General features: G+C 41.8%; 2 protein-coding genes across 2 annotated transcripts; both read left to right on the top strand.

Annotated features, from left to right (window-relative positions):
* The first annotated feature begins 1326 nt into the window (after nt 1-1326).
* Nucleotides 1327-4859, top strand: LOC108434015 (extracellular calcium-sensing receptor-like). The gene is made up of 5 exons (XM_017708930.1): nt 1327-1627; nt 1789-2565; nt 3244-3468; nt 3707-3830; nt 3946-4859. Exons 1-5 carry the CDS (start codon nt 1328-1330, stop codon nt 4857-4859), a joined length of 2340 nt encoding a protein of 779 aa, XP_017564419.1. The 5' UTR covers nt 1327.
* An 8132-nt stretch (nt 4860-12991) lies between these two features.
* Nucleotides 12992-17045, top strand: LOC108434014 (extracellular calcium-sensing receptor-like). Its single transcript, XM_017708929.1, has 6 exons — nt 12992-13080; nt 13200-13337; nt 13503-14217; nt 14758-14982; nt 15896-16019; nt 16132-17045. The coding sequence occupies exons 1-6, from the start codon at nt 12992-12994 to the stop codon at nt 17043-17045; spliced, it is 2205 nt and encodes a 734-aa protein (XP_017564418.1).
* Nucleotides 17046-19160: the final 2115 nt, after the last annotated feature.

Genomic DNA, 19160 nt, shown 5'->3' with positions numbered 1-19160 from the left:
AGTGCTACTTATTTTAAGGATCTAATAAGCAAAAAATAAGCAAAAAAAGCTCTGTTAGCAATTACATATCAAACAATGGCATAGCTGTGTAGCGCAGGGCCTCATAAAAATAATAACATGTGACCTGTCTGAGTGTCTCTTGTAAATACCTAAAAACCTAATTGTCATGGACCCAAATACCAAACAATTACCCCAAATTGCCCTAGGCTTTAAAGGATTAAAGGTGGCCTTTTTAAAGTAGTGGTTTTGTTTTGAATAGTTTGTAATATTTGATGAATTTAATAATAGGTTCGTGTTTCTTTAATGTATGACATGAAAATGTGTTTTTTTTTTATGCTCATCATGCAACTGGAAAGCTGCATATAGCCTAATTTTTCTGGCAAATAGCAGTTTTATGATTTAAAAAAATGGTAAACTATTATTACTATATTACAAACACGGCAATTAAACATTAATGTATTATTTAACAACTCATGAATAAAACTAACAGATCGGTTATTTATAGATAGTTAACAATGTTAAGTTGTACGGAAGTTGCAAGAAAAAAAAAGAAATGATGTCCTAAGAATAAGCAGAGTACTAATTATAAGCACAGTATGGAATAAGTTTTAGTGACATTTCTAGGTCACAAGAAGTCGTAAAACAGTGGAACTGGACGTATTACAGCTCGTCCTGTAAGTGGACATTCACAAATATGTTCTCACTGTACACGATTAACTCGTATAAGATTACTGATCGTGTAATTCAAAACCCCATTATTCAGTACACCCGTGACATTCAAATTCAAAAGTTATATTCATCATTGCAATTACTATTCAATACATAACCACGCCCCCTGAGTCTGAGCTCACACCCACAAGGCATCACATAATAAACTGTCTCTTTAAAGGCAGCCACCCGGCCTTCAGAGACGGAGAACTACCGAGCACACCATGCAGCTCGCATCAGTTTTAATGGAAATCGTATCACTCTTGTGGATAACTGGACTCTGTCCAGCACCTTGTAAATCTGTCAGATGCACACTGTGGGCTGAGCCTCAGATGCCTGTTTTTTCAATTAATGGAGATATTATAATTGGAGGGATTTTTTCTATTCATTTCTCATCAAGATCAGAGCAGAGCACTTACACAAGACCGCCACTCCAGCCACAGTGCTCTGGGAGGTCTGTCTGTGAGTGTGGAGTGAACAATTGTAAATAGCATTAATGACAAATTATAACAGTCAAAGTTTCACTTTTTTGTAGATTTCAAATAGGTGCGTGTAAAAGTATTCGCTTAGAAAGAAAATCAATTTGTGAACATTTTTACGTCCTGTGTTTCTCAATAGTATGAATTCCAGGGAGCTGCGCTTCGCTCGTGCCATGGAGTTCGCCATCCACGAGATCAACAACAGAACAGATCTCCTGCCGGGAATCACGTTAGGATACCAGATATACGACTCATGCGGTGCAGTGTCGATGGCTGTTAAAATAGCCTTTCAGTTTGCAAACGGCATGGAACCATTTTTCAGTGATACTGATTCTTGTTCAAAATCTGCAAGCGCAGCTGTTCCTGCTCTCGTGGGAGATTCAACTTCCACCCCCACTCTCAGCATGGCCAGAATGCTGAGTCTTTTTGGAATTCCACAGGTGATTATAGGTTAAGCAAAATGATGCAATATTAAAAATCCAAAATGCTTTTATTTGTTAGTAATAAATGAATAATTTAGACATGTGTGTCCCATAAATTACCTCATTAAGACTGGACAATAATGTTTTTTTTTTTCCTTATTCTATGAACTGATTAACAGGTGAGCCACTACGCAACCTGCGCATGTCTAAGCGATAAGCGTCAGTATCCCGCCTTCTTCAGGACAGTGCCTAGTGACCATCACCAAGCGGCCGCACTGGCAAAAATAGTTAAGCATTTTGGCTGGAAATGGATTGGGGCAGTGCGCAGCGACACAGACTATGGAAATAACGGAATGGCGTCGTTTCTAAAGGCTGCGCAGGAGGAGGGAATCTGTGTGGAGTACTCCGAGTCCTACTACAGAACACAACCGCGCAGTAAACTGGAGAGAGTGGCGAACGTCATCCGGAGATCAACAGCCCGGGTAATAGTAGCGTTTGTTAACTCAGGAGATATGAGGTTTCTGTTGGAGGAACTGGCGAGACAGCCGCCGCCTCCACTTCAGTGGATTGGCAGCGAGGCGTGGATCATAGATCCAGAGTTTCTGCGCTTTAACATGTGCGCTGGGGCGATAGGATTTGGGATCCCCCGCTCGGTGATTCCAGGTCTTCGTGAGTTTCTTCTGGATCTCTCTCCAGCACAAGCACTGAAATCTCCTCTGCTAACGGAGTTTTGGGAGAGCTCGTTCAGCTGTAGCCTAAAAGGCTCCTCAGAGGGCGCGCGGAAATGTGACGGCAGTGAGGATATCCGCGCGCTGCAGAACCCGTATACAGACACGTCGCAGCTGCGCATCACTAACATGGTGTATAAAGCTACGTATGCCATAGCGCATGCCATCCACGGTGTTATCTGTAATGACACGCAGTGTGACAAGAGCGCTAAATTCACGTCATGGCAGGTAAAAAAAACTGGCATATTTAAAAACATCAACTAGCTTGGTCTTCATTTGGAATAAGCATGAGTTCATTGTAAACGTATAATGTATGTATACAATTTATCTGTCTGTGTCAAGCACGGTATTGTGTATTTCCATTGCGGAGGGGAAGGTCGTTATTTTATTTCAACTTTAAAATCGCGTTTTGTTCCATAAGTAACACAATAAGTGACAGTTATTTTGAGACACTTGAAGGTGTTCAGTGTTTTAGCCAAATTTCTCAGAAATATAAAAATAGCATACACTGCATTTAGACTTCTCAGAGTTAGTGTTTCATCCAAAAAATCTGCAAATCATTGAAATATAAATAAATAAATAAATAAATAAATAAATAAATAAATAAAATGCTATTATTAGATATTCCTGCTAGTTAATGTGTGAACAGAAAATAGAATGCATAGACATCACTGTTTTTTTGTTATTGTTTTGTTTTGTTTTGTTTTTTTTAATCTATTTTAACATTTTGTGCTCATTTTAAGGTTTCAGTGTCATGGGACATTTGTAACCACAGTAACAGAATGACCCATATAATCATTCACAATTAATTTACTAAGTCAATTTTCATGAATAATAAATGAGCATTTTAAGATATGCATTCAAAAAAGTTGAACACAGTTTTTCCAATCATATGTGCCTCTGCAGATACTGGACCAGCTCAAAAGAGTGAATTTCACTACAAAGAATGGTTTTCAGGTCTCATTTGATCCCAGCGGAGATCCTGTGGCTGTCTATGAGCTCATAAACTGGCAGTTTAATAAATATGGAGGTTTGGGTTTTGTGACAGTGGGCCACTATGACTCATCCAGACCAAGAGGCCAGGAGTTCAGTATGAGCAGAGCTATCAGCTGGATGGGAGGACAGGATGAGGTACATAAGAAGATGTCCAGTACATGTTTACATAAACACAGAAAGAATAACACACAATCATTTAAAAAAAATAATTATGTTAGTCACACTGAGTTACATTAACTGCTGTCTAAACTTGATTTTACAAAGGTTTCAAAAGGCAAATTTTTACAAAAAAAATGAAAAAGAAAAAAAAGTACTCATACTCAGCATTTTTTTAACAAACCATGAATGATTTATATTTTTTATGGTCTTTCAGGTGCCAAGATCTGTGTGCAGTGAGAGCTGTCCTCCAGGAACTAGGAAGGCTGTGCAGAAAGGAAAGCCAGTCTGCTGCTATGACTGTATACCATGTGCAGAAGGAGAGATCAGTAACAAGACAGGTTTTGTTTCAAAATACAATGGTCTACTTTCACAGGAAAAGTCATAAATTAGTTATTTTCTGTTTTGGTTTTCTTTTAAACACTAAGCTCTAAAAATATTTTTCTAATCTTTTAGATTCTTTGAACTGTGTGGGCTGCCCTTCTGAGTTCTGGCACAACACCCAGCGAGACAGCTGCCTCCCCAAGCCTGTAGAATTTCTGTCCTGGGACGACACTCTGAGCATCATCCTGACCGTGTTCTCCATCACTGGGGCCTTCATAGCTTTATGTGTGGCTGCTGTTTTCTACAAACACAGAACTTCTCCCATTGTCCGAGCAAACAACTCAGAGCTGAGCTTCCTGCTGCTCTTCTCACTGACTCTGTGTTTCCTATGCTCTCTTACTTTCATTGGTCGGCCCTCTGAGTGGTCCTGTATGCTGCGTCACACAGCGTTTGGGATCACCTTCGTCCTCTGCATCTCCTGTGTTCTGGGGAAAACAATAGTGGTGTTAATGGCCTTCAGAGCTACACTTCCAGGCAGTAATGCCATGAAATGGTTTGGGCCGCCACAGCAGAGACTCAGTGTTCTCACCTTCACTCTCATACAGGTCCTTATTTGTGTTCTTTGGTTGACAATGTCTCCTCCTCTGCCTTTCAAGAATCTACAGCAGTATAAAGAACGGATAATAATGGAATGTGGATTAGGTTCAGCTGTAGGTTTTTGGGCTGTGCTGGGTTATATAGGATTTCTGGCAATTTTGTGTTTTATTTTAGCTTTTCTAGCTCGGAAGCTGCCTGATAACTTTAATGAAGCCAAGTTCATCACATTCAGCATGCTCATATTCTGTGCAGTGTGGGTTACCTTTATCCCAGCTTATGTCAGCTCTCCTGGAAAGTTCACTGTAGCTGTAGAGATATTTGCTATTCTGGCCTCAAGCTTTGGTTTGATTTCTTGTATTTTTGCTCCCAAGTGTTTCATAATCATATTTAGGCCAGAACAGAATACCAAGAAACACATTATGGGTAAAGGACCCTCCAATTCTCTTTGAGACTCTCACACCTATCGAAGTAACACTTTGGTTTGGCAGCCTATATAAAATGTGCTTATTCATGGTTAAGGTCAAATTCATCCAACAGTCTCACCAATACATTTTTACCTTTTACACGATTGAATGAGGGAGATGACCCTCTCTCAGTCCCCAGTACAGTGCGATTTCCCTCCAATGGCTCTCTCTCCCCCCATATTACTAATTGCAATGTTTTTTTCTATGCAGCATTTGTTTGCTGAGATAAAGAATTGGCAGTTTGTGATTTCCTGAAGTGTGTTGAAGTGAGGAATGATTTTTCATTAGATGAAAATTAGAATAGACTGCTTTAAATTTGTCTGAAAGAGAAGAGAAAACCTGCATATAATAGTACAAACGTCCACATGTGCTTTTTAAACATCTTATACATAATCAAATGCCTTCATAAGGAATTGCATACCCCCTTTATTCTGATATAACATCCAGGATCGTGCTGCAGTCTTTACATTCACAGAACAATTTGTGAGTTTGAGCACATGTCAGTGATAAGACCTGGCATGTGCGATAAAGGGGGTACTCAGGGAAACATCAATTTTGAAAGCCCAGTGCAAATGCTTTATAAATGCATATCTTCCATATGAATTACATTCTACAAATGATCCATTTATAAATATTGACCTTACCTTAACTGAAACCCCATCTTGTGCAAAAAATCTAACCCTCATTCTAATAACAAGTATAAACAACTTTCAATACATAGCCTGTTGATGAATTAAATATCTATGCATGATCTATTGGATGCTATTGGATGACAAATAAAGCAAGACCTTCAATAATGAATAGTGGGAACTGGCCATGACCAAACTGGGGACAAAAACTGGATTCGCATGTGCTTGATGAACATCTCATTCTAAATCCATGGACATTAACAATGAATTGATCCTATCTTCAGCACCAACGTAACCATAGTTATGGTTACACTTTATCTCGATATCCCAAAGTAAATACTTTATATCATTGTTTGTCTTGCTCTTAACTAGCATTCTGCAAATGTTTTGTTTAATTTATCATAATTTATTGTAAACCTAACCTTAACATCAACCCATAACCTAAATATAACCAAAAATTGAAATTACTGTTAACATTATGTAGTCAGAAACAAAGCAGGACTTGTGTACCCTGCCCGGATCAGGGTTACCGGGGCCCCACCCTGGAGCCAGGCCTGGGGGAGGGGCTCGCCAGCGAGCGTCTGGTGGCCGGGCATTCACTCATGGTGCCCGGCCGGGCCCAGCCCGAAGGAGCTACATGAGTCCCCCCTCCCATCGACCCAACACTGATGGGAGGGGCAGTAGTAGGGGTGCGGTGCATTGTTGATCGGGCAGTGTCCGAAGGCGTGGGCCTTGGCGTTCTGATCCTCGGTTGCTGAAACTGGCTTTTGGAACTTGGAACGTTACCTCACTGGCGGGGAAGGAGCCTGAGTTGGTGCGCGAGGTTGAGAGATACCGGCTAGATATAGTCGGGCTCACCTCAACACACAGCTTGGGCTCTGGGTCCAATCTCCTTGAGAGGGGCTGGACTTTTTTCTTTTCTGGAGTTGCCCATGGTGAGAGGCGGCGGGCAGGTGTGGGCTTTCTCATAGCCCCTCGACTCGGCACCTGTATGTTGGGGTTTTCCCCGGTGGACGAGAGGGTAGCTTGCCTACGCCTTCAGGTTGGGGAACGGCTCCTGACTGTTGTCTGTGCTTATGCACCAAACAGCAGTTCAGAATACCCAGCCTTCATAGAGTCCTTGGAAGGGGTGATTGAAAGTGCTCCTCCTGGAGACTCGATTGTCCTACTGGGGGACTTTAACGCTCATGTGGGCAACGACAGTAAGACCTGGAGGGGTGTGATTGGGAGGAATGGCCTCTCTGATCTGAACCCGAGTGGTGTTCAGTTTTTGGACTTCTGTGCAAACCACAGTTTGTCCATAACGAACACCATGTTTGAACACAAGGATGTCCATAAGTGCACATGGCACCAGGACACCCTAGGCCGCAGTTCAATGATTGACTTTGTTGTCATGTCAGCGGACTTGCGGCCATGTGTACTGGACACTCGGGTAAAGAGAGGAGCTGAGCTGTCAACTGATCACCACCTGGTGGTGAGTTGGATCAGGTGGTGGGGGAAGATGCCAGTCAGACCAGGCAAACCCAAACGTATAGTGAGGGTTTGCTGGGAACGTCTGGCAGAAGAACCTGTCAGATTGATCTTCAACTCACACCTCCGTCAGAACTTCAACCAGATATCGGGGGAGGTGGGGGACATTGACTCAGAATGGGCTATGTTCCGCTCCTCCATTGTTGAAGCGGCTGACTGTAGCTGTGGTCGCAAGGTAGTTGGTGCCTGTCGGGGCAGGCATCCTCAAACCCGGTGGTGGACACCCCAGGTGAGAGATGCCGTCAAGCTGAAGAAGGAGTCCTACTGGACATGGTTGGCCTGTAGGACACCAGAGGCAGCTGGCAGGTATCGACAGGCCAAGCGATCTGCGGCTTCAGTCGTTGCCAAGGCAAAAACCCGGGTGTAGGAAGAGTTCGGTGAGGCCTTTGAAAGTGACTTTAAGTCGGTTCCGAAAAGATTCTGGCAAACCGTCAGGCGACTCAGAAGGGGAAAGCAGTGTGCCACTAGCACTGTATATAGTGGAGATGGTGTGCTGCTGACTTTGACTGAAGACGTCATTGGGCGGTGGAAGGAATACTTTGAGGACCTTCTCAATCCCACCAACATGTTCTCCAGTGAGGAGGCAGAGTCTGGGGACACGGGAATAGGCTTGTCCATTACTGAGGCCGAAGTCGCTAAGGTAGTTAAAAAGCTCCTTGGCGGCAGGGCTGCAGGGGTGGATGAGATCCGTCCCGAGTTCCTCAAGGCTCTGGATGTTGTGGGGCTGTCTTGGCTGACACGCCTTTTCAACATTGCGTGGACATCGGGGGTGGTGCCACTGGATTGGCAGACTGGGGTGGTGGTGCCTCTTTTTAAAAAGGAGGACCAGAGGGTGTGTTCCAACTACAGGGGAATCACACTCCTCAGCCTCCCTGGTAAGGTCTATGCAAGGGTACTGGAGAAGAGAGTCCAACTGGGAGTTTGTCCAACCAGTCCACATGTGCTTTGTGGATTTGGAGAAGGCATTCGACTGTGTTCCCCGGGGTATTCTGTGGGAGGTGCTTTGGGAGTACGGGGTACATGGCTCTTTGCTACAAGCCATTCAGGCCCTGTACAAACAAAGCAGGAGTTTGGTTCGCATGGCCGGCAGTAAGTCAGACTTTTTCCCAGTGAGTGTTGGACTCCGTCAGGGCTGCCCTTTGTCACCGAATCTATTCATAATTTTTATGGATAGAATTTCTAGGCGCAGTCAGGGGATGGAGGGTGTCCGGTTTGGTGACCTCAGGGTCACATCTCTGCTGTTTGCAGATGAGGTGGTCCTATTGGGGACATCAGGCCGTGAACTTCAGCTTTCACTGTATCGGTTTGCAGCCGAGTGTGAAGCGGCCCGGATGAGGATCAGTACCTCCAAATCTGAGGCCATGGTTCTCACACAGGAAAGGGTGGAGAGCCCTCTCTGGGTCGGGGATGAGCTCTTGCCTCAAGTGGAGGAGTTTAAGTATCTCGGGGTCTTGTTCTCGAGTGATGGTACAAGGGAGCGGGAAATTGACAGGCGGATTGGTGCTGGGTCAGCAGTGATGTGGGCTCTTTACCAGTCTGTTGTGGTAAAGAAAGAGCTGAGCCATAAAGCAAGGCTCTCGATTTACTGGTCGATCTACGTTCCCACCCTCACCTATGGTCATGAGCTTTGGGTAATGACCGAAAGAACGAGATCGCGAATACAATCGGCCGAAATGAGTTTCCTCCGCAGGGTGGCTGGACTCTCCCTTAGAGATAGGGTGAGAAGTTCGGTCATCCGGGAGGGACTCAGAGTAGAGCCGCTGCTTCTTCACGTCGAGAGGAGCCAGTTGAGGTGGTTCGGGCATCTTGTTAGGATGCCTCCTGGACGCCTCCCTTGGGAGGTGTCACAGGCAAGTCCACCGGGGAGGAGACCCCGGGGAAGACCCAGGACACGCTGGCGTGACTATATCGCCCAGCTGGCCTGGGAGCGCCTCGGAATCCCTCCCAGGGAGCTAGTGGAAGTGGCTGGGGAAAGGGAGGTCTGGGCTTCATTGCTCAGGATGCTGCCCCCGCGACCCGAACCCCGGAGAAGCGGAAGATGATGGATGGATGGATGGATGGATTATGTAGTATTATGGTACTGGACAAATGCACCTCTTTGTGGGTGTGGATGTCACGCAAGAGATGTGTTTATCTGTTTATTTTTAATGTCTGAATCATTCAGATACAGCCCTGATTTGTGCAAGGCGAAATATGGCAGCAAATCTAAATACACATTTGAAAATGCTAATGAAATGGTCAATTTATAATTGCAATTACCATGTGAATGTGCAACATTATGGACACTGATCAGGCAAACATTAATGCCCCCTCCTTGTTTCTACGCTCATTGTCCATTTTTTCAGCTCCACTTATTATATGTGCATTTTGTAGTTCTACAAATACAAACTGTCTGATCTACTCACACCAGCACAGTACACACTAACACCACCTCTACATCAGTGTTACTGCAGGCAACTAAAAAGTATGAGAGAAACAGATAGACTACAATCTGTACTTGTAGAACTACAAAGTGCACCTATATTGTAACTGGAGCTGATAAAATGGAGAATGAGCATAGAAACAAGGAGGTGGTCATAATGTTGTGCCTGGTCAGTGTAATTCAAATTCAAATGCAAATATATGTTTTTTTGCTTTTGTTTTTGTTTTTTTTTGTTTTTTTTCTGGGTATAGCAACTGGATAATTTAAGTTAAGGTCATAATTTCTTTGAAATGTGTTCTTTTATCAAAGAAATAGAAAAAGGGTCTGGCTACAGTCAAACTCACAGGTGGCCATAGAAAACCACTTCACAGTGACTTTCACTTCTTTATACAGAACAAAATATGGCTGCTGGCACCAAGTATTTCGGAATACGCAGAGATACTTACCACCAAAGCAACAACAGTGACACTCAAACAACAATAGCACCTGTCTGTCTTAGGAGACGGCCAGGGCTCACAGTGTAAATTGCATACCATGCTGCAAAAGCATAGAGTCATTCTCAGGGTTACTGCAGCTTGGGGCAGCTTAATCTCTGAGGTACGGACTGTACAGCCACACACTGGCAGGGGCTGGTTTCAAAATAAAAAAAACAGCAGTGGCTGCAGATTTTGAACAGGAATCAGTGTCATTGAAAGTTAATTGCCATTAGTTACCCGAAATGCAACTGCCATTGGCACGGCAATGCAGAAGTCGTGTAGCAGGTAGCCTAATGTGATTCCCAGCAGGAGATGTGTTCTGTTGTTGAACTTGTGAATGGTGAACTCCATGGCACCTGGTTCGGCTATAGGTTTCTGGGCTGTGCTGGGTTGTATAGGATTTCTGGCTCTTTCGTGTTTTATTTTGGCTTTTCTAGCACAGAAACTGCCTGAGAAGTTTAAAGAGGCCAAGTTCATCACATTCTGCATGCTCATATTCTGAGCAGTGTTACCTTTATCCCAGCTTATGTCAGCTCTCCTGGAAAGTTCACTGTAGCTGTAGAGATATTTACTATTCTGGCCTCAAGCTTTGGACTAACTATTTATATTTTTGCTACCAAGTGTTTTATAATCACATTTAGTCCAGAGCTGAATACAAAGAAACATCTTATGGGTGAAGTATTCTCCAAGTCTCTTTGAAACTATCGCACAAATGTCACGATTGGCTCCTCCCACTCTGTGCATTTGTATTGTGCATTTGTATTGGTTTTGTAACTTCGCCCTGATTGTTTTCACCTGCCCCTCAATTTCCCTGTTTATTTAAGCCCTGTGTTTTGGTCTTTGTTTGATGTTTGCTTTGTTGAACTGTTTGTTCTTAGTCCTATTCTGGCTTGTGTCATGTCTGAACCACTATCTATCCGTGTTGGCTATGTGAACCTGCACCGTTTTGACTATGACCCTGGATTTGCCGCTGATAAATGTCGCTTATCTCAGCGTATGTGTCTGCCTCCTTGTTCTGCGTTACAACTAATTTTAGATGTCGTGCTATGATTTAGCATCTTAAATGAAACATATTGTTTTATGGTTAGGTTCATAAATACAAAGAAGCATAAGTAATATACCTGTTCGTCAGTGCACCATAAATTATAAATAAATAAATAAATAATAAATAAATAAATAAATACATAAACAAAAAATGAATAAATTCAACTTCTACTTCATAAACTGTACTACCCAATATTTGCAAATAGTGGAAATCTATCTACTACCAAAGTGTCAGAGATCATGAGATAAAGCCATTGTGGACCACACTTGTTCCAGCAGAGATTTTAAGACAAAGGGACCACTTCAGCAAATCTTCTGAAAGAGGACAGTGTGATCAGGAAATACTATCAATATGGGATAGGCTCCAGCATCCCCCCGCGACCCTGACGGAGAAGCGGCTTAGAAAATGGATGGATGGATGAAGGGGTGAAGTTTCATTACATTTTAAAGTAATGTCCACATGTAGGCATTTAGCAGAACATTGCCCACAGCATCACAGTCTTTCTACTGTCTTGTCCGCTTCCCACAGTGCATCCTAGTGCCATCATTTCCCCAAGTAAACGCCACACATATATTCAACACTTTACACAGTGTAAAAGACAATCATGCTGATCAGACCAAGAGACCCTCTTTGCTCCAAAATCCAGTTCTGATGCCCATATATCCAGTGCAGGTGCTTTCAATAGTGTCAGCATGAGCACTCTGACAATGTGTGGCTATGCAGGCCCATATGCAGCAGGGCGTGATGCATTGTGTGCTTATCACAATGTGACACATTCCTCCTCTAGCCAACTATAAAAACTGTCTTCATGCTGTCCAGTAAATCACAGACAATACTTGCATTGTTATGAGTTCAACATTTACTTTCTTCATCTGGGAGTGGTCATACAGTTTTGGCTCAACCAAAGAAGGATGTCCACATATTTTTGGCAATTTAGCGCTTTTATCAGACAGCCTTGCCAAAATCGTCCGCTGTTAAAAACCATCAATGGACCATAGAGCATTAGCTGACCAGATATTATTTAGGTGGTGGAGCACTCTCACTGCACAGCAGGGAGACAGACATGTTCATTTTTAGAATTGTTGTTCAGAACAACAAAAATAAGCCTGAACCTCAAACATTCATACATAAGAACTCTGCAAAATATGTTTATTCTGATTTTTGGTGATTAAATGTGATTTTTCTTTCATATTCTGTATTTTTGAATGTCATTTTGCTCATTATCACAGAATATACGACATGAATAGGATATGTTTCAAGGATTTGTATTAATCTGTTTTGTGTTAAACATTTCAACTGGCAGACCTCTCTGGGGTACCTTCATCTCAGCATGTGTCAGCTGTCATGGAAAATTCACTGTAGCTTCCCTGTGACACGCACTGTTTTGTGCAACCTCAACCTTATGACCTTAAATGGTTTCTTCACTCACAGTTTAAAACACTAGAGACAAGCAAGCACAAAAGTGACGTCATTTATTGTCGTTAATATTCAAGTCATAAACACGCCTCCTGAGTCTGAGCTCACACTCACAGGGGATTTTCACAATGTGGCTATTTAAAAAGAGTCACTGGGGTCTTCAGAGGGCTGAGAGCTACCGAGCAGACCATGCAGGTCACTTCAATATTAATGATGTTTGTATCAATGTGGTGTATAACTGGTTTCAGTCCGGCAGATGGTGAAACTGACCTGGTCAGCTGCAGGCGGTGGGATGATCCGAAAATATCTGCTCTTTCTATGGATGGAGATTTTTTAATCGGAGGAATTTTTTCATTTCATTCTCAAGCAAGTTCAGAAAACAAGACGTACACCAGACGGCCACTCCAGCTACAGTGTTCTGGGAGGTCTGTCTGTGAGCTTGACGTGTACAGCTGCAAAGGACAAGAGAGAAATTATAATAATAACATGTTAAGAATTGTGCAAAAATGCGCTCCTTTTTCCGTCAATGTGGCCTGGATGTGGAAATAGAAAAAAAATGTATGTTTGTGTAATTGGTATGTTTTATTTTTCTCAACAGTATGAGCTTCAGGGAGCTGCGAAATGCTCGTGCCATGGAGTTCGCCATTCACGAGATCAACAACAGAACGGATCTCCTGCCGGGAATTACGTTAGGATTCCAGATACACGATTCGTGCTCTGAAGTTCCGATGGCAGTCAAAGTTGCATTTCAGTTTGCAAACGGCATGGATGCATTTTTCAATGATACTGACTCCTGTTCAAAATCAGCAGCAGCAGCTGTTCCTGCTCTCGTGGGAGAATCTGCTTCTACACCATCAATGAGTATGACGAGAATGCTGGGTCTCTTTGGAATTCCACAGGTGATTGTAAGCTGCACTACATGGTGCAGAAATGTGTAAATGTTCAGTAAAATATCAAAAATGATGTAAAATTGTGTCATACTTCATGAATTATGTTCAAGCAAGCATTTAAAATACCGTTTCTGTCTATTTTCTATATCGAATAACAGGTGAGTCACTTCGCAACTTGCGCATGTCTGAGTGATAAGCGTCAGTATCCTGCTTTCTTCAGGACCATACCAAGTGACCATCACCAAGCCGCCGCACTAGCAAAATTAGTCAAGTATTTCGGCTGGACATGGATTGGGGCAGTGCGCAGCGATACGGACTATGGAAATTATGGAATGGCGGCGTTTCTAAAGGCTGCGCAGGAGGAGGGAATCTGTGTGGAGTACTCCGAGTCCTACTACAGAACACAACCGCGCAGTAAACTGGAGAGAGTGGCGAACGTCATCCGGAGATCAACAGCCCGGGTAGTAGTAGCGTTTCTTCACTCATGGGACGTGCTGTTCCTGTGGCAGGAACTGCTTAGAAAACCTCTTCCTCCGCTTCAGTGGATCGGCAGCGAAGGGTGGATCATACAATCAGACATTAACCGTTGTATCGGCTGCGGTGGGCCGATAGGATTTGGAGTTCCCCGCTCAGTGATTCCAGGTCTTCGTGAGTTTCTTCTGGATCTCTCTCCAGCGCAAGCACTGAAATCTCCTCTGCTAACGGAGTTTTGGGAGAGCTCGTTCAGCTGTAGCCTAACAGGCTCCTCAGGGGGCGCGCGGAAATGTAACGGCAGCGAGGATATCCGCGCGCTGCAGAACACGTATACAGACACGTCGCAGCCTCGCGAGTCAAACCTGGTGTATAAAGCTACGTATGCCATAGCGCATGCCATCCACGGTGTTATCTGTAATGACACGCAGTGCGACAAGAGCGCTAAATTCACACCATGGCAGGTAAAAAACCCATAACAAAATTAAAACAGTCTATCAACGTATGTTATAATTTAAATGAGAGTGATGTTATTGTAAAAATTGATTTATATATTGATTCATACTATAAGCAGGATATTTTTGCAACTCTACCATTACGATTTGTGTTTTTATAAATGTGAAAGCAGATTTCATGAGAGAAGATTTATTATAAGAAATAATTCTACATTCTTGCAAAGATATTAAAATCACTGAAATTAACAATGAGTCAACAATAAATTGTTACAGGCTCTTCAGCAATAGAATGAAAAATATGCGATTCTTTTGTTGACTTTATTTTTATGTTGAGTTAATTTATGAGGTTTTCAATATTGCAAGACGCCTCAGTGGTCTTAGCCTACCCCCCCCCCCCCCCCCCCCCCCCCAAAAAAAAAAAAAAAAAGTGAATAGCTCATTTCAGTATCCTGCAAAAAAAAAAAAAAAAAGTTTTTTTTCGTAATGCACTGAAAAATACATGAGACTCAGATCTGTTCACAATTTTTCTTATTATGTGTTCGACTGCAGATACTTGACCAGCTCAAGAGAGTGAACTTCACTACAAAGAATGGCTATCAGGTCTCCTTTGATGCCAATGGCGATCCTGTGGCTGCTTATGAGCTCATAAACTGGCAGGTTAATAAAGATGGTTATTTGAATTTTGTGACTGTGGGCCACTACGACTCATCCAGACCAAGAGGCCAAGAGTTGAGTCTGAACGGTGTTATCATCTGGGTGGGAGGACAAACACAGGTACTTCCTTTACTTTATGAAAAACTATATAAACCTGTTACAGAATTTGAAATAAGTAAGGAAATCAATGTATGAACTATTGCCTAATACTTTAAATATGAAGAAAAATGGACAGTATTTTAAGGTGAGACAACTTTAAATGTTATTAACACAAAGCAACTTAAACTTTCTTAAGCCATTCCACAAATATTTTGTTGTGAACATTTTAAAAATATGTTCATACTACTCAGGCAACCAATTTCAGCACTACACAGACACTGGCATGAAGGAATTCCAGGCTGCTCCTTACATAACATACAGTAGATTACATAATAGTGCGTATCACAGAAGATTTCATTGCTTTCTTGTGTTTGTGTCTCTTTACTAGATGCTGCAGTCAGTTGTTTGCCTTTATTGTAATTATACAGGCTGAACTGATGAACTGCAATACAAAAAACCATCAAGAGTACTGTAATAAATAACCTGTGATAGAAACAAGAAAAACTCATTCAAATTTCAGCTTATAGATAACATATTTCAATTTAATATTATTTAATGACAATAATTGAAAATCTGTTTCAGTTGTTCTATAGAAAAGATAAACAGAAACCAAGAAACGTAAAATGTTATTATTATTATTATTATTATTATTATTATTATTATTATTATTATTATTATTATTATTATTATTATTATTATTATTATTAATTGTTATAATTTAAACAAGCATTGAAAGAAATAAATACATGCAAGTAATATGTGTGCATTTAACTTAAATCGTTTAATATAATATTTCTCATTCAATCTATTTTTAAAATACAACTGAGTTTGACAGTATTGAAAAGTAAAAACATTTTGATGTGCAAATCATTGTAAATTAAATATATTTTTTTAAAACTTACAATTCCAATAACATTTGTCTAATGTATTTCAGGTGCCAAGATCTGTGTGCAGTGAGAGCTGTCCTGCAGGAACCAGGAAGGCTGTGCAGAAAGGAAAGCCAGTCTGCTGCTTTGACTGTATACCATGCGCAGAAGGAGAGATCAGCAACAAGACAGGTTGTGTATCACATGCAGTGCTGGGAACAGCCCTAATTTAGTTTTTAGTTCTATACTTCTCTAGCTGTTCTTTCTCAAACAGAGATCTATGTATGTCTTTCTAATATTTAAGACTCTTTGAACTGTATGCCCTGCCCTCCTGAGTTCTGGCCCAACACTCAGCAAGACATCTGCCTCCCGAAGCCTGTGGAGTTTCTGTCCTGGGACGACACTCTGAGCATCATCCTGACAGTGTTCTCTATTGCTGGGGCCATCGTTGCTGTATCTGTGGCTGCTGTCTTCTACAAACACAGAGCTTCACCAATTGTCCGAGCCAACAACTCAGAGCTGAGCTTCCTGCTCCTTTTCTCACTGACTCTGTGTTTCCTATGCTCACTTACTTTCATTGGTCAGCCCTCTGAGTGGTCCTGTATGCTGCGTCACACAGCGTTTGGGATCACCTTCGTCCTCTGCATCTCCTGTGTTCTGGGGAAAACAATAGTGGTGTTAATGGCCTTCAGAGCTACACTTCCAGGCAGTAATGCCATGAAATGGTTTGGGCCTCCACAGCAGAGACTCAGTGTTCTCACCTTCACTCTCATACAGGTCCTTATTTGTACTCTTTGGTTGGCAATATCTCCTCCTCTCCCCTTCAAAAATCTAAAGCAATACAAGGAAAGGATAATACTGGAATGTGCATTAGGTTCAGCTATAGGTTTCTGGGCTGTGCTGGGTTATATAGGATTTCTGGCGCTTTTGTGTTTTATTTTGGCTTTTCTAGCACGGAAGCTGCCTGATAACTTTAATGAAGCCAAGTTCATCACATTCAGCATGCTCATATTCTGTGCAGTCTGGGTTACCTTTATCCCAGCTTATGTCAGCTCTCCTGGAAAGTTCACTGTAGCTGTAGAGATATTTGCTATTCTGGCCTCAAGCTTTGGTCTGTTTATTTCTATTTTTGCTCCCAAATGTTTCATAATCATGTTTAGGCCAGAGCAAAATACAAAGAAACACCTTATGGGTAAAGCAACCTCCAAGTCTCTTTGAGACTTTTGCACAAATTTAAATGCCACACTGCGATTTAGCACCTTATATGAAACATGATCATTTACACCAATCAGGCATGACATTATGACCACCTCCTTGTTTCTGCACTCATTGTCCATTTGATCAGCTCCACTTACTATATAGATGCATTTTGTAGTTGTACAGTTACCGACTGTAGTCCATATGTTCCTCTGCATTATTTTTTAGCCCCCTATTACCCTGTTCTTCAGTGATTAGGACCCCATGGCTCCTCACAGATCATGCATTCTTTGGGTGATGGATCATTTTCAGCACTGCAGTAACACCAATGTGGTGATGGTTTGTTAGTGTGTGTTGTGGTGGTAAGAATGGATCAGGCACAGCAGTTCTGCTGGAGCTTTTAAATACTGTGTCCACTCACTGTCACAATCCACCTTGTAGATGTGTAGTCAGAGATGATAGCTCATCTGCTGCTCACAGTTTGTGTTTGTCATCATCTAGTCCTGCATCAGTGGTCACAGGATGCTGCTCACAGGATACTGTTGGCTGGATATTTTTGACTAACGGAATATTCTCAGTCCAGCAGCATTGGAGGTGGTCATAATATTATGCCTGATAGGTGTATGATTAGGTTTATATGTACAAAGTAACTTCAGTAATAAACATTTTAAACAATATTGTATGTTCTGAATTGTATATACATATAAAATATTTTACTGTAAAATGTGTGCAAATCATTACATTTCTAAAGAACAGAAAATGTGCAAATGTTTTCCTGAATTAACAAGGGAGCCTTTTACTTTTTCCTTATATATTGGAATACTAAATTCACAATGTGGATTTGTACATATAGTTTATCTCGCAAAATTTAGTACACCTTTCAAATTTCTGCCAATATTTTAATATATCTTTTTATGGGACAACACTATATAAATGAAACTATAGATTTACTGTCCTCTCAAATTAATGCGGCCATTCATGTCAAAATACCTGGCAACACAACAGTGAACATGTACAAATTGTCCCCAATTTCGTCATTATGGCCCATGGCTCATTAATGTTCCTCACAAATTGTCTTGAGGACATTAAGAGATGGATGGCTGTCAATTTCCTTCAGATGAATGTAAGCAAGACAGAGGTCATTGTTTTTGGTGCTCCCCATCTCATTAACAATGTCTCTAATAACCTGGGTCATCTGTCGGTATGTGTCAAGTCCTCTGTGAGAAATCTTGGTGTTGTTTTTGACTCAGATCTCAGATTTGATAAACAAATCAACTTTGTGGTAAGGAGTAGTTTCTTCCAGCTCAGAAGCATTGCAAAGCTTAAGCCTTTTCTCTGTTTCTCTGACCTGGAGAAAGTTATTCATGCCTTAATTTCTTCCAGACTTGATTATTGAAATTCATTATATATAGGGATTAATCAGTCTCTATTGCAACGTCTGCAACTAGTCCAGAATTCTGCTGCCAGGTAACTGACTAGTACTAAGAAAAGAGACCACATCACTCCAGTGCTCGCTTCTCTACATTGGCTACCTGCCCAGCACAGAATACAGTTTAAAATGCTGTTATTTGTTTTTAAGGCACTAAATAAGCTTGCCCCCTCTTATATTACAGACCTGCTAACACCCTCAACCTGTCAACGTTTTCTTAGATTATCTTCTCAGAACTTGCTGACTGTTCCCAGGACTCGACTGAAACTTAAAGGTGATCGTGCATTTGCGATTTATGCTCCGGGACTTTGGAACAGTCTTCCGCCCGATATTCTATCTCTGTGTTTAAATCAGGTCTAAAAACATACTTTTATAAACTTGCATTTGAATAGCAGGAGACTGTAGTGATGTGAGGTGCTGCTAGTTTTCTTTCTCTCTTTCTTCTAAGCTTTTTCTTTTACATGTTACTTTCGTTACGTATTTTATTTGTTTTATTGTTTTTAACCCAGTGTGTCCTGGGGATTGATTTTATGTACAGCATGTTGGTCAACTCAGGTTGTGTTTAGAGTGAAATAAATTCTTACATACTTCTTACTTACTTACTATTATCCCTCCCTAGTGTCATGTGACTAATTCGAATTACAAGGTTACAGGTGTGAATGGGGAGCAGGGCTGTTAAATTTGGTGTTTTGAGTACAATTCTCTCA

Source organism: Pygocentrus nattereri, chromosome 7, assembly GCF_015220715.1.
Source record: "Pygocentrus nattereri isolate fPygNat1 chromosome 7, fPygNat1.pri, whole genome shotgun sequence".
NCBI lineage: Eukaryota > Metazoa > Chordata > Actinopteri > Characiformes > Serrasalmidae > Pygocentrus > Pygocentrus nattereri.
The sequence above is the reverse complement of the archived record's forward strand: the minus strand, read 5'-3'. Positions and strand labels throughout refer to the sequence as shown.